The sequence below is a fragment of the Lycorma delicatula genome, chromosome 1 (assembly GCF_047948215.1).
Source record: "Lycorma delicatula isolate Av1 chromosome 1, ASM4794821v1, whole genome shotgun sequence".
NCBI classification, from domain to species: domain Eukaryota; kingdom Metazoa; phylum Arthropoda; class Insecta; order Hemiptera; family Fulgoridae; genus Lycorma; species Lycorma delicatula.
Genome location: NC_134455.1, coordinates 300,666,069 through 300,679,597, shown reverse-complemented (window position 1 = coordinate 300,679,597; position 13,529 = coordinate 300,666,069). Strand labels below are relative to the sequence as shown.

The window sequence follows — 13,529 nt, the reverse complement described above, 5'->3', positions numbered from 1 at the left end:
ATTTTATCAAAGGACTATATTACTTGTGGTAAACTTTCAAGTTGCCAACACGTTTTTAATTTATATATAGTTTTAAATTTTGAGAAAACGAAATGCTCTTTTAATAATTTAGTAAACAGAAGTGGAGATCTCACATGGTTTCTTAGGGAATTTAATTAATTGTTGTAAAATATAGTAAGTATATTAATTTTAAATGTATATATATATATATATAAACAGTGTATCGCGAAGTTCTGCCGGGACTTTCATAACCTATTCTACTCGTAAAAATAATGGAAAATGTTGATATAAATACATGTCCTAAAATCCTTCGTTTGCGAGTTACGGCTAATGAAAGAATCGCTTGGACTTCAACTACTTCGGTGAAATTTTTGGAACGTTACTGAAATTTTTACGTTAATTTTACTGAAATTTTTAGAACGTTAATTATATAGTGGAATTAATGATTTCTTTGATACTTAATCTGAAAAATTGAATAAAATTGTTCCCACAATCATATTTGTAGTTGTGTTAGAGAAATCTGGGATGAAAACAGAAAAATTAGTGTAAAAAACTTGTTTTTATGTTTGACGTATAATGACTTTAAACGGTTAATAAATACAAAAGGCTACTTAAGCAAAACTTCAAGGAAATTTAATTTTTAACAAAATGGTGTAAGATAAGTTGAATGAAACAAATAAAAGTCAGAAAAAATCAGATTCTATTTAGAAAGCGGATATTACTACAGTTGTCAAAATAGAACTTATTTAATGTAAAGAAAAGCCACATTTTTTTTGGTGATGTGAAAAATTTGTAAAACCAAATTTACTATTAAAAATGTTTGTTAAAAAATTAAAAAAATTAAAATTACACAACTGTAAAAAGAAAAAAAACAAATTGAAAAATTATTATTTATTAGTCGATAGTAAAATAACAACCGCTGATCAGCAATGGGTAATTATGTATCAGTATTTAAATTACTCTGTGAGGTACATTAAGTATATTGGGTAATGTGAACTGTGCTATCGTTAGCGAACTTTTTCTGTACATTTTAGTTTGAACTTGACCGGTTGAAATCTAAGTAAGCCTTATTTCTTTACAACAGAAGAATCCGCTGATTTGATATTTATTTTGGGTGTGTGCAATCGTAATCCAACAGCTTCTGTAGTAAAATATGAAATATGTTTTCTGAATCGCACGATTACAGATCCCAAAACAATTAGCGTGACTTTTCGTAATCTTCGGGAAACATGTTCACTACCTAGTATTCGTACCAGCTACGAACGATCTATCCAATAAGACACTGTTATTTATCGTCAATTCAGCTCAGCGCAATCAAGATGTCAGTACATGTGGTCTTCCTAACTGGATCGGAGTTTCACATTCATTGGTTTGGAGGAAACAAAACAAGTTTTATCCTTATCATAAACAGCCAGTTCAACAACTACACATAGGAGTTGGTCCGCTTTGCCTGGAATTCTGCAACTGGTGGAATACAAACAGACGATTCTTCAAGTATGTTTTGTTTACCGAAGAGGCAAATTTTACTCGATATGGTGTCAACAACTTACGCCATGAGCATTCATGCGCAGAAGTAGATCCACTTGAAACAATGGAAGGGAAATTTCAACACCAATTTATCGTCAATATGCGGCGAGGCCTTCTTCACAATCAACTGTTTGGACCGTTCGTGTTACTTGGCCAATTATTTTCTGAGGTCTACTTGCACTTTCGTAAAAAAAAATAGTACTCCCACTTCTCCTGTGCCGTTTACACTCACTTATACCTTGAAAAACGGATTGATCCTAAAGATCCATATTCCTGGCCACCAAGATCGTCTGATCTAACACTTTCAGATTTTTGTGTTTAGGGATGGATGAAAAGTAATGTATTGTATGCGAAACAAAAATACATTCTCGTGAGGAATTATTTATCTTCATTGTAATGCGAATATCTTTTCACTGTGCTATATTTTCAGTTAACTTATCCATCTCATCTTATTCATTAAAATACTAATGTACTATATCAGATTTTATAGCAAAAAAAACTTTTAATTTACTTAATGTAAATAATTACCAAATTATTTTAAAATAATGTATTATATTTATTTTTAAAACCGTACATTTTTGGATAGTTTTTAAACATCAATTTTTTGTTGAATTCGTTTATCGTAATGAGGAACAAAAAATTTTATTAAATTAACTAGTATATCGGTGTAATTAATAACAAGTGTTTTATACAATTTACTTACTCGATATAAACATTTTTTTTTTTTTTTACTTTAAAAAACCTCTTAGAAATATAAGTGATATTTTTCACAGTAATTGTTTTCAGCCGAAAATGTTTGCTATTTTGTTCAGTTAAAAGTGTTGTGTTATGTAATGTGATTTATAAAAAATATAACAATTTTGTTAGTAGTCAGTACCTTATTTTTTGTAAGTATTTTGTTGTTTATAATTTGGAATATTTCATATTTGAGGTTATCTTAAAACCTCCTTTTTTAAGTTTTCATCTGCGTTTTATTTATTTATTAAAAAATTTCGTAAAATTTTTAAGTTTCTCTAAAATAAAATTCTTAGAGGCAGTGGCATTATTTCTATGACATATCCTATCAATAACACATCTGTTCGTAATAAAAAGGAACTTTGTAAAATCTCAAACGAACATAAACAAAGTTACACAAAGCATCTACATTCTTTCAGGAAGGGAAAACTTAATGGTAAATTAAACTCTTAATATTTATTTCTAATATGAGTGAACAACAACATAGTGATCATGAAAATTAAATCATTAATCATTATAAAAATTGAAATACTTAATACTATAAATAATAATACGTTACAAAAGAGTCTTTAAAAAGAAACAACGCGTTTAAAATTTCAAACAAAATATTACTTTTAAAATCTTTACTTGAAAATTTGACTAGATAGGGCTCATTTTCTTGTGCTTCGATTACAAAGTCATATCAATGTATTCAAATTCTGTTGAAGCTTACTGCTCACTAAATAAGAACATAAAATAAAACTGAATTTCACGTTTATTATCGTAGAGAATAGGTTATTGTTGATCGTATCAAAAATTGTTTCAGACAAAAGTTTTAGGTAATGTTTACATGACTAACGACTGACTACTTTAAACAGATTCGATACTGTGCCAATTAAGGAAGGTATTATTTTTTCTTCGAAACCCCATTTTTTTCACCCCCTAAGGCAATGGTTGGCGATATCAAAAAAATTTACTTAGATAAGTTTTAGGCCCTTATCCAAAGAAAGTAGGAACTTTAAGGGAATTCGATATTTTACTTTATAAGAAAGTTATAGCGATTTTTTTTCGATAAAGCCCCCATTTCCACTCCCGTGGTCCGATTTCACCTATTAACGAACTAGACCGAGTTTGGTTGTTATATTTTATCTATTAATTTGAAAGTGATTGGCGCAAAATTACGGCAGTTATCGTGTCCAGAAGATAGTGAAATATATATATATATATAGATATGTCGAAATTTTCTGGAAGTCGAATCATGGTACCCATTACAATAGGTAGCTTTCTTATGAAATCAGAATTCATATTCCTATTATCTCTTATAATTAAATTGCATGAAACTTAATTATCTCTTCATTAGGAATCGGTGTTGCAAAGTAATTACATTCTTTATCTCTGAAATTAAATTCCTATTTATCGAACAATTTCTTTTGCTTAAAATCATTGCAGTCTTTTATACGTTTGAATATTAAAAAAAAACTCTTACATCTCAATCTTTAATCTTGATCTTATGGAGTAATCGAATCAACATTTTCCAAAAACATATCTGGATTAACATGATTTTCTTTAAATTATCTACACATCAATGATAAATTTCTTGTCAGAATCCTTGTTTTCTAAGAAGTAAGGCCATTGAACTTCCGAGTTTTCTAACAAGCCTATATTTTTCGTTTATATTTCAACATCTTAAATACAGCTGCATAATTGTATATACTGGTAAAACTAAGATTAAAAAGGAATCTTTCAGGAATAATTTATCTTGATAACATTACCTTACATTAATCTTTTAATACCGGGTGATTAAAAAGGATTTCACAACTTTAAAACATATAAAACTTTATGGAGATAATTTATAGATTCAGTTGAGATGTCATTTCTTAGAAAATCACAGCAAGTTTTTACTCACGTAGTTCATTAGTACCAAATTTACCCACCGGCGTTGTTACCAATTTTGACAAAATTAATATATGTACTGGTGCGGAACGTGCGCGTTGTGTGTTTTTTTTCACGATTTACAGTCAGCGACTGCAGTTCAATATATTTTTCGTATAAAGTACGATAGCAAACCTCCTAGTAGGCATAAAATTTATTCTTGGCACCATCCTTGAGAGAGGTTGTTCTACTTCCAAACAAAACGGCCTGTTCTTTCAGAAGGCAATCGTAAATAGTACCATTTATTTGGACATGCTTCAAAATCTTCTAATTCCTTAGTTAGACGATGATAATCAAGATGGACGCCATTACTATTAACAAGACTGGGCACCACATCGCTACCGCCTAGAAGTCCGACATTTTCTTTGTACTCGATTCCCAGGTCGGTGGATTGGTAGAGAAGATCCAATTCCATTGCCACTTCGCTCCCCAGATTTGACCCCGCTAGAATTTTTTTGTTGAGGGGGTTTCGTTAAAGATCGGGTTTATTTATCACCTTTGTCTGCTGAATCTTGTTGAGGTAAGACTTCGAATTAACGCCCCGGCTGCAGAAGTAACGCTTGACTTCCTAGCTACAATTTGGAATGAAATCGATTTCAAGTATGCTGTATGTCGCATATAGAAGCCATATCGAACCAGATTGAATGTTGGGTGACAAAATTGATGTGGTTTTGTATGAAATGAGATCTCAACTGAATCTATAAGTTATCTTAGTAAACTTTTATATGCTCTTATAGTTGTGAAGTCCTTTCTGAATCACAAAGTTATTAATAGTTCTGTTTCAAGTCTCACTCTATAAAATAAAAGAGTCTGATTAAATGTTACAAGATTTTTTCAAAACGAGGGAATATAAATTTAAACTAAGAAATATAGGTTAGAAATGTAAGTAAAAAAAATTTAATTTTTTTCTAAATTTAAAAAGTTGACACATATTAATAGCTACCACCACCAATTTACTACTTTTAACAAAAGTTGCAGTGTAAAGAAAAAAATTACTTTCGTTGAAGTTATTATTTTTTTAAATTTATTACAAATATTTTAGTTTTATTTATATTTTTATTTATGTATAAATTTGGATAAACCTATAAATAAGCATTATTTGTATGAATAAACTGTTCAAAATAATATAAAGACATATTTCCAGCGTTCAAATAAATATAAAAAAAGTACTGTAGAGTAGGAAGAAAAGAAATTGCTACCAAGATTGCTAGGCTCCGCGGATTGTGGAAACATGTTTTTTTTAAACATAAATTTCCTTGAATCCCTGCTCATATATACTATTATAAAAATGATAGTAATATCAAGTTATAGATTATTATTTTCTAAAAATCCTATACCGTATACAATGATCACAAAAATGGTAAATGCTAGTAACTTTATATTCTCTATGTAGTTAATAAAATCTTTTCTCTAACAATGTAAAATACGGTTCAAATTATCTGAAAAAAATTACAATGTTACGATCAGATTTTGATATAAAATAATTAAAACTGGTGCATTTTCAGAATAATAAGATTATGTTATCACATAATTATAACTAATTTACTAAAATTATTGCTTAATGGTTACAGAATAAACTGAGCAGCATTTATACACGTGCAAAACAGCCTGCAGAAAAATATTTGGAATATCTGATCACATTCATACATTAAATATTCTGACTTCAAAATATAACAAAAATAACACATGCCTTTACATTTAGCGGTATAGACTATGAGAAAGCGTTTGACTCGATCTAAGTTTTTAAATGTTTCCAGAATGGTTTTAGGGATCTAGGAGACGTACATAAATCCATTTGTAGAGATAAATAAAAGGCAATATCAAGAAAATTCATTTTGGAATACTGTTAGTTTACAATTAAAAAGTAATAACACTACTTCAATCAAATTATTCACAACGGCTTTTGTACATGTAATTTAACAATAGAAATGGAAACAAAAACATATTGAAAGTATTACAGATGATATCAAGCTTGTATTTATAAACAGATTTCAAATTTTAATGACTGAGAATATAAATATATTATCTCAAGAAGAGGTTTTTAAATGAATGCTGATAAACATTAGAGTAGATGAAAAATGAAGATAATTGTAGGGAATTAAAATTCAGTAAGAATCTTAATGTATAAGTTAACACCTAAGTAAATTTTGGACAGAAAGTAAATCTGAAAAAAGGAAAAGTACAAAGAATGAAATAAAAATAAAATATTATTGAGTTTTGGAAAATTAAACAGAATATTATTACTAAGTAAGATAAGTAAGGAAATTAAATAAAAATTAAGAAAATAGAGAAAACTTATCAATATATATTATAGCACTTTTGTTTACCTACCTCTAACAAACCTGGCTAATATGTAAGGGAATAATACAGGGGTTTCAGAACGCCCAGAGAGCAATGTAGAAATTAATTTCAAGAGTAATATAAAATTATATTAAAAAAAGAACCTTTTGCATAAGATCGCAAACTGGAGTAAGAGGAAGTGGAAAACTGTTTTAACTATTTTAGGTAATAATGGGCAATTGTGTAGCAAGAATGGACAAACGAAGATTGATTGGAAAAATTCTAGAATGGCAACCATACAACAGGGTAAAAAGTGAAAGATCCTGCAATATACAAAATTATATTATTAAAAAGATTACTGGATGAAATCAGCAAACCATTGAAACGAATGTAGAAGTTAAGATCAGGTCTATACTGTTCAGATTCATTTGTGTTCTTTGACCTCTTGCTTAATGTAAACATCTCTTGTCATATTCTTTCTTCTTATTTATTAATGAACCAGCTGATCTTAATTAGAACTAATTATATGAATTTACCTTTCCTTTTAAGATATATTAGCAAGATCACAAAATTTTTATTTTTCTAGGTAGACAAATTTAAAATGTGAATAAATGTGAACTTAACTAAAAACATAAATTATTGTAACACCTTCCAATTTATAATTAATGAAGTGTACATATTGACAGTAAATAAAGGAAGTGAATAATTGGTTAGTCCTGCGTTACTTAATGTATACAGTTAACACAACCAATGAATTGTTCCTCGGCTGAAATTATTGTACATTATTTTAGATCCTCCGGGCCGGATATTAAAAAAATACGGATAAGATCGGCTAATTAAATAATCATCTTAAATATCAGCTACATGTGTAGTTCTAATATTGTGATATATAAAAATAGACTGCAGCATGGCAAATCCAATCTTCATCGGTGATCTTCAATAACAATAATAATAATAATAATAACAAACTTATGAATGAATGAAAATATTATTTTGGTGTTTTCATCACTACATTGAATTTGGCTTCGTAATTTACGTTAACACCATTATCTATATAATACTATTTGTGTAATTTAGTTTTACTTTGTATTTGGCCATATTAGTTATTTTAATCATTATGGATAAAGAACAGTTATTAAGAAAAAGAAAATAAACTAAGGCTGCTGTTAAAAGAATTGAAATATTCGCGGATAAATTTGATGCGTCATAAGATAACAGCTACGCTTTGCAAGTCAAATTACGAAATCTGCTTGATTTTCACAGTAAATATGATTCCATTCATATACAATTATAATCGGACGTTGATGATGATAGTTTGCCTTTAGATCTAGAACAGGTCGAGGAAAATTTATGCAACATAGGATGTTAGTTTTACTACTAAAAACACAACTTTTAACACTACTTTTAACTACTTTTAACACAACTACTAAAAAATTACAATTGCAACCTATCAATTTACCATTGTTTAAAAGTGAAATTCTTGAATGACCTAATTTTTTAATATATGTATTGATTAAATCCACACTCGAAAAGATTTAACAGATTCATTTTTCTACAAGCTAATTCGCACAGTAAGCTTTTGCTTCCGATTTATTCACCATATCTTAACTTAAATCAATCCGAACGAATCATGATCATATAACTACAACGGAATTAAATCAAACCCTTACCTTTTTCATAAAGCAGTCACAACATAATGAAATAAATAAACTTAGAAACAAACTATTTCTAACCAAGGAAAAACATTTCACTTTACCCGTTTCTGGATGATTTAGGACTATTACGAGTGGGAGGTAGATTAACACTCTTTATAATTTTCAAGCTAAACATATTATTATTCTTCACTAAAAGGCAAATATAACTAAATTAATTATTACTGCTGAGCATTTACGTCTTTTACATTCTGGTATACAATTGACGGATCATTCATTGCTCCAGAAATACTGGATCGTAAATGCTAAAACAAGCATTTCATCAGTCATTTATAAATGTTTGAATTGTTTTTCCTTTTTAACGAAATGCAAAGACTCGGTCAGTCACCACCTTTCAGAGTAGTACCTTCTCGTCCATTCGTCCGTGCAATATACTAGTGCACTCGTCTGTGCAATAGAATATGGAGTTCCACTTACGATTCGTCATGGCAGCGTTCCAAACCCTTACGTAAATCTTGTATCGCACTTTCTATATGCCTTAATACCAAGGTAATTCGTTTAGAATTAGTCTCGGATTTGACTACACAATCGTTTATCGCAATCTTCAAGAGATTTATTTTACGAAGAGGTATTTCTACCCTAACCTTTTTCGATGGTTCCAACTTCCGTTCTGTCTAAAATATTTTGTATGATTTATTTAAATTCTTAAATTCGGAAAATTTAAAATCAAACATTCAACTCTTTTTATCCAAACAAAATACATCGTGGTCATTTATTCCACTTCATTCGTCCCATTTTGTAAGCTTATGGGAGAGCGCAATTAAAATCATAAAATATCATCTACGTCCAGTAGTAGGACAAACAACCCTGTACATTGAAGAACTGTGTACGGTTGCAACACAGGTTGAAGCCTGTTTTAATTCACGTCCCATTTTTACTGTTACTACAGATCAAAGGGACCCAGAACCACTACCGTCTAGACATTTTCTTATCAGTTGTCCACGTATGTCTTTACCTGAACCGAATTACAATGAAAATGAAATTAACCGCCTAGGTCGTAAGCATTTCCAGTGTATTGCATTCTACTTAGAGAACTATTCACTAATGCAATGGAAATTCGAAATTATCACTAACGTTTATTCAGGTCCGGTTCGAGTCGTCGATTTAACGAATGCTAATGGTCAGCTCTGAAGACCTGTGGATAAGTTGTGTTTGCTGCCAGTAGCTGACAATTAATTGAATATTGTTTATTAAAAAAAAACCTTTCACATGTTACTAATTAACAATATTTCTAAAATAAAAATTTTATTGAATAATGTTATACTTTATTATTGTAATTAATCTATTGTATTTTATTAACATGCTTTCAATTGTGATTTATATTATGGTCATAAATGTTATGCATTATTATAATGTAATATTCCGTATTTACAAGTATATCAATATATTTACATCTTACTCATATGCTCTTAATGTTCTAACACTCTACTCTATAAGACTAATTATTTTACTACATTTACTTGTACATATATATTATACGGAGACAACATACACAACAAACATATTTATTAGATGCGATAAGTCATCATTATTTAAACTTCTTAGCCAATGGTAACGTGGTAATTCGAGCCATTGAACAATTCTTCTCACAATAGGTGGGTCACGAACAATATATTTAAAGAAATTCTAGTTGCTATAAGATTACAGGTACAAGTTTGCAAGAGTATATATATTTATGGATATTATTACAAAGTTATTAATATTATTGTTCTTATTGTATTACTACTTCTAAACATTGCCAATGATTTCTGACCACTATTATATATTATATTGATAAAATAAAGTAAAATAAATATATTTGTTTTATCTTCTTATATTGCTGAAATGTATAATTTATATTTGTATTAGTATAACATTTATGTACCTCATATTATAACGTAATTATATTGATATTCTCATATTCTTATAAGGAAAAAAGAACTTTTTTGACGGGCAGTATGTTCAGATTCATTTGTTTTCTTTGTCCTCTTGCTTAATGTAAACATCTCCTGTCATATTCTTTTATTTTTCTTATTTATGAATGAACCAGATGATCTTAATTATTGTTAGATTTTACTTATATTATGATTTATATTATAACAGTTTAGCAGGAAGAAATGCAAGCAGACGTGTTTGTGCATATAAATAAAATTATGGGATGAGAATTTCCTTGTTTTTTTGAAATTGGGTAAAACTAATAGAAGATTTTTTTCTAATTTAATAATGTTATTGTTTTTTGATTATTTTTAAGAACAGTATCTTTTTTAAATACCGTAATACAATAAAGTACATATTTTTGCATTCTTATACTACTGTTGATTGTTAAACAGATAATTTTCTCATAATAATATTTCTTAAAATTTGATTATATTCCTTTGAATTATAATCTAAATTTGTTACCGTTTAATGTACTGTATATATATTTTTAATTGAAACGTATTTATTTTTATGTATTTACATTAACGAAATAAATTCAAAGATAATTTTACTGATAATACGTCAACGGTAAAAATATATACATATCGATGTAAAAATCTACTAGTTATAAAGTATAAAATATAAAAACTAAACGTAATTAAGGTATATTAATAAGCTAGGTTCATAGGACAATTTTTTTTATATTTTCAACAAAGCATATCAGTTTTTCGTGCTAGGATACCTATATGCACATTCAGTCAAACAATTTCAGAGAATGAGTTAAGTAATTTTGACACAGTGAAAAACAATTTAACATTTTAAATCAACGCCAAATTCTCTTTCAGTATACCTAATTTGAAAATTAATTGTAAACTAATAATAAGTATTTAACCTTTTATTTAAAATATTAGGCTTAAAACCTAAATCAATTAAACATTTTTTTACGTTTAAAACGTAAGAAATTTTTTTTTTTAATTTACGTTAAGACAAGGAAATTTGAATTGAGATTTAGTTTTAATTTTACCCTAGTATTAGATTTAATAATTATAATCCGCTTTAAAATAAAACTTAAAACAACCTGAATTTTTTTTTTTCAAACGATAATATTGCTCTTAGTAGTTCGCAAAATAATATATGGGCTAAATTCAACTTTATTATGATTTTACAGATAAGTTAAAAATGGTAATTAAACGTCTTATTATCGTATAATAAGATGTCTCCTTCGTAAAATGGAATAATCTTAAAATAGATAAAAGTTAATTACCTTGAATTTCATTTTAATTGTCTGATGATTTCCACAGAAAACAAACGTTGAAGTCCAAGCGTTAAATTATTATTGTTTATAAAGTCTTTTCATGTAGCCGCCCAACCTGAAAAAAATTGAAAAATAATTAGATGAGTACTTAATTTTCAAACCAATATTTTATTTCCCTTTTATGATAATCAATTTTAGAACCTATGTAACTCAATAAACAAATAGTAGTTAATCTAATTTGTTTAATTCTTTTTTCTTAATAAAGACGTGAAAGTATAAAATAATTTTTTAATAAAAAGAGAAACTTGAATTTTGCACTTCGATAGTTCCAAACAAAACTGGGTTGAATTATGTTTTTTTTGTAGATAAATGTAAATTTTAATTTACAAGCCATTTTGAAAGTTCCAGCTAGAGAGAGAAAGAATAAGTGAGTGAGAGAAAAAGATTTATTGAGTTATAATATGTACAAATTTTTAAAAATATATGGTTTTACAATTAAAATATTTATAAATATTTTCTCTATCCTACAAGAAGTTGGAATGAACTTCTTCTGTATATCTATATGTATATCTGTATATATATATATATATATATATATATATAAAAGTGAATGTTTTTATTTATGCTCAGGTACAATTGCAGGCAGATACCCCACAACAAAAGAAGAACTGGTCACTATAGAAGAAGTCTGGTGGCCAGTAGTAATAACAAACACTCTAAAAGCCCCGGATTGGGCGGGGTAACTTGTGAGGTGGTCCAGCTTGTTCTAAAACTCCTTACCAGTTGCATGGTTTACGCATTTAACTATGTTATCAGACGAAAAAAATCCTGGAAGTCTGTCCGAAATGTGATTCTGACGAAGGTTGGTAGACAAGGCCACCATAACCTGGTAACTGCCATATCTAGAGTCACGATTACCGTTTGATTTCGGCTGTGACCTGTTCGATGTGAAATACATTACATTACAGTACATTTAACATTGTACCGTGTGGGACGATATTCTGGACACTGAAGTCATGGCCTCAGTCCATATGAGAAAGATAAATCAGTGCCTCTCCTCTTGCGGTGTTACAAAGGCTCAATATTAAAACTAATTTTAATATCCATCTGATGAAGTCCTAGTAGGCTGTGTTCCCGTTGGTGCAGTCCTGACAGGTTTACTGATAGCTTGGCAGTTGGTACATCCCTGGGACCTTAAAAATAAGGTGATTAATATTATTGTCTCGCTCCTGCAAGAGATTAGGTTTCAGCTTTCGTACGAGAAGATCCAAGTTATCGCAGTCACAGGTAGGCGCAATCTGACTCCGAATTCGTTTAGAGTAGATACCAGGTTAGCTCACCCTTATTCTGCAGTGACGTATCTAGAGGTGTGGATAGATCATAACACCACGTTCCAGAGACACATAGTCGAAGTACCGGTCAAAGCCGCGAAAACGGCTTAGTCGAGAAACGACCAAAATCAGGGGTTCCCCACACTGAAGCGGAGTATATTATCCCTGATGATGATCTCAAGGATTTTTACGGAGCACCAGTCTGGTCCATTGCTTTGGAGAGGGGGAGAATCCAAGCAATTCTTGAATGTTTCATGCATTTCTTGCACACCCTTCAGGTGTGCTGAGATCGGGTGTGGGAGATAACATCTTAGATGGTTTTGTACTTTCTGCGACCATCTCGTGACGCCACCATCACATGACGCCGGTGTACTGTCCCGACTTGCACCCTTACGCAAGTCTCCTCCTTCTGGTTTGAAAGAGGGAGGAGATGTACAGCGAAGTTGGTAAGGTGAGGAAGAGGTATCGTTCGTCAGGAGATGATACGAGAGATGGGGATTAGTTGACGAAAGGCAGATAGATCTTAAAACTGATCGCGAACCTTAAGAGATGACTGTTTAGAAAATACTGGGGGTGAGTTAACCAAATTCCTTAACGGTCACTGGTGGTTTAAGGCATTCTTGTGTGCGCGGATGCTGAGACCCTCCGCGGAATGTGGTTACTGCGGGAAGGGTGATACCGCAGAACACATATACGATCGGTTCCTGCAGCATAGGAATGTTTGAAGGAGAGAATTTGGCGTCCTTCAACCATACAAACGTTGAGACTGCTGCAGTTTGAATGATTGTAGCAGCGGTATCCACTTATCCGAACAAAGTGGAAGGAAGAAATCCAGGGCTTATGTTCTCAGTCTTCCTTGAAACAGGTCTCCGGCCGTAAGGA

The 13,529-nt window shown here is 30.1% G+C and overlaps 1 protein-coding gene across 1 annotated transcript in view; it reads right to left on the bottom strand.

Annotated features, from left to right (window-relative positions):
• LOC142317859 (orexin receptor type 2-like) overlaps positions 1 to 11,421 on the bottom strand; it is a 182,007-nt gene extending 170,586 nt beyond the window's left edge. Inside the window, exon 1 of the mRNA XM_075354408.1 lies at positions 11,326 to 11,421. Within this exon, the coding sequence (XP_075210523.1) occupies positions 11,326 to 11,337 (12 nt within the window). The 5' untranslated portion in view covers positions 11,338 to 11,421. The remainder of the gene's footprint in view (positions 1 to 11,325) is intronic.
• Positions 11,422 to 13,529: the final 2,108 nt, after the last annotated feature.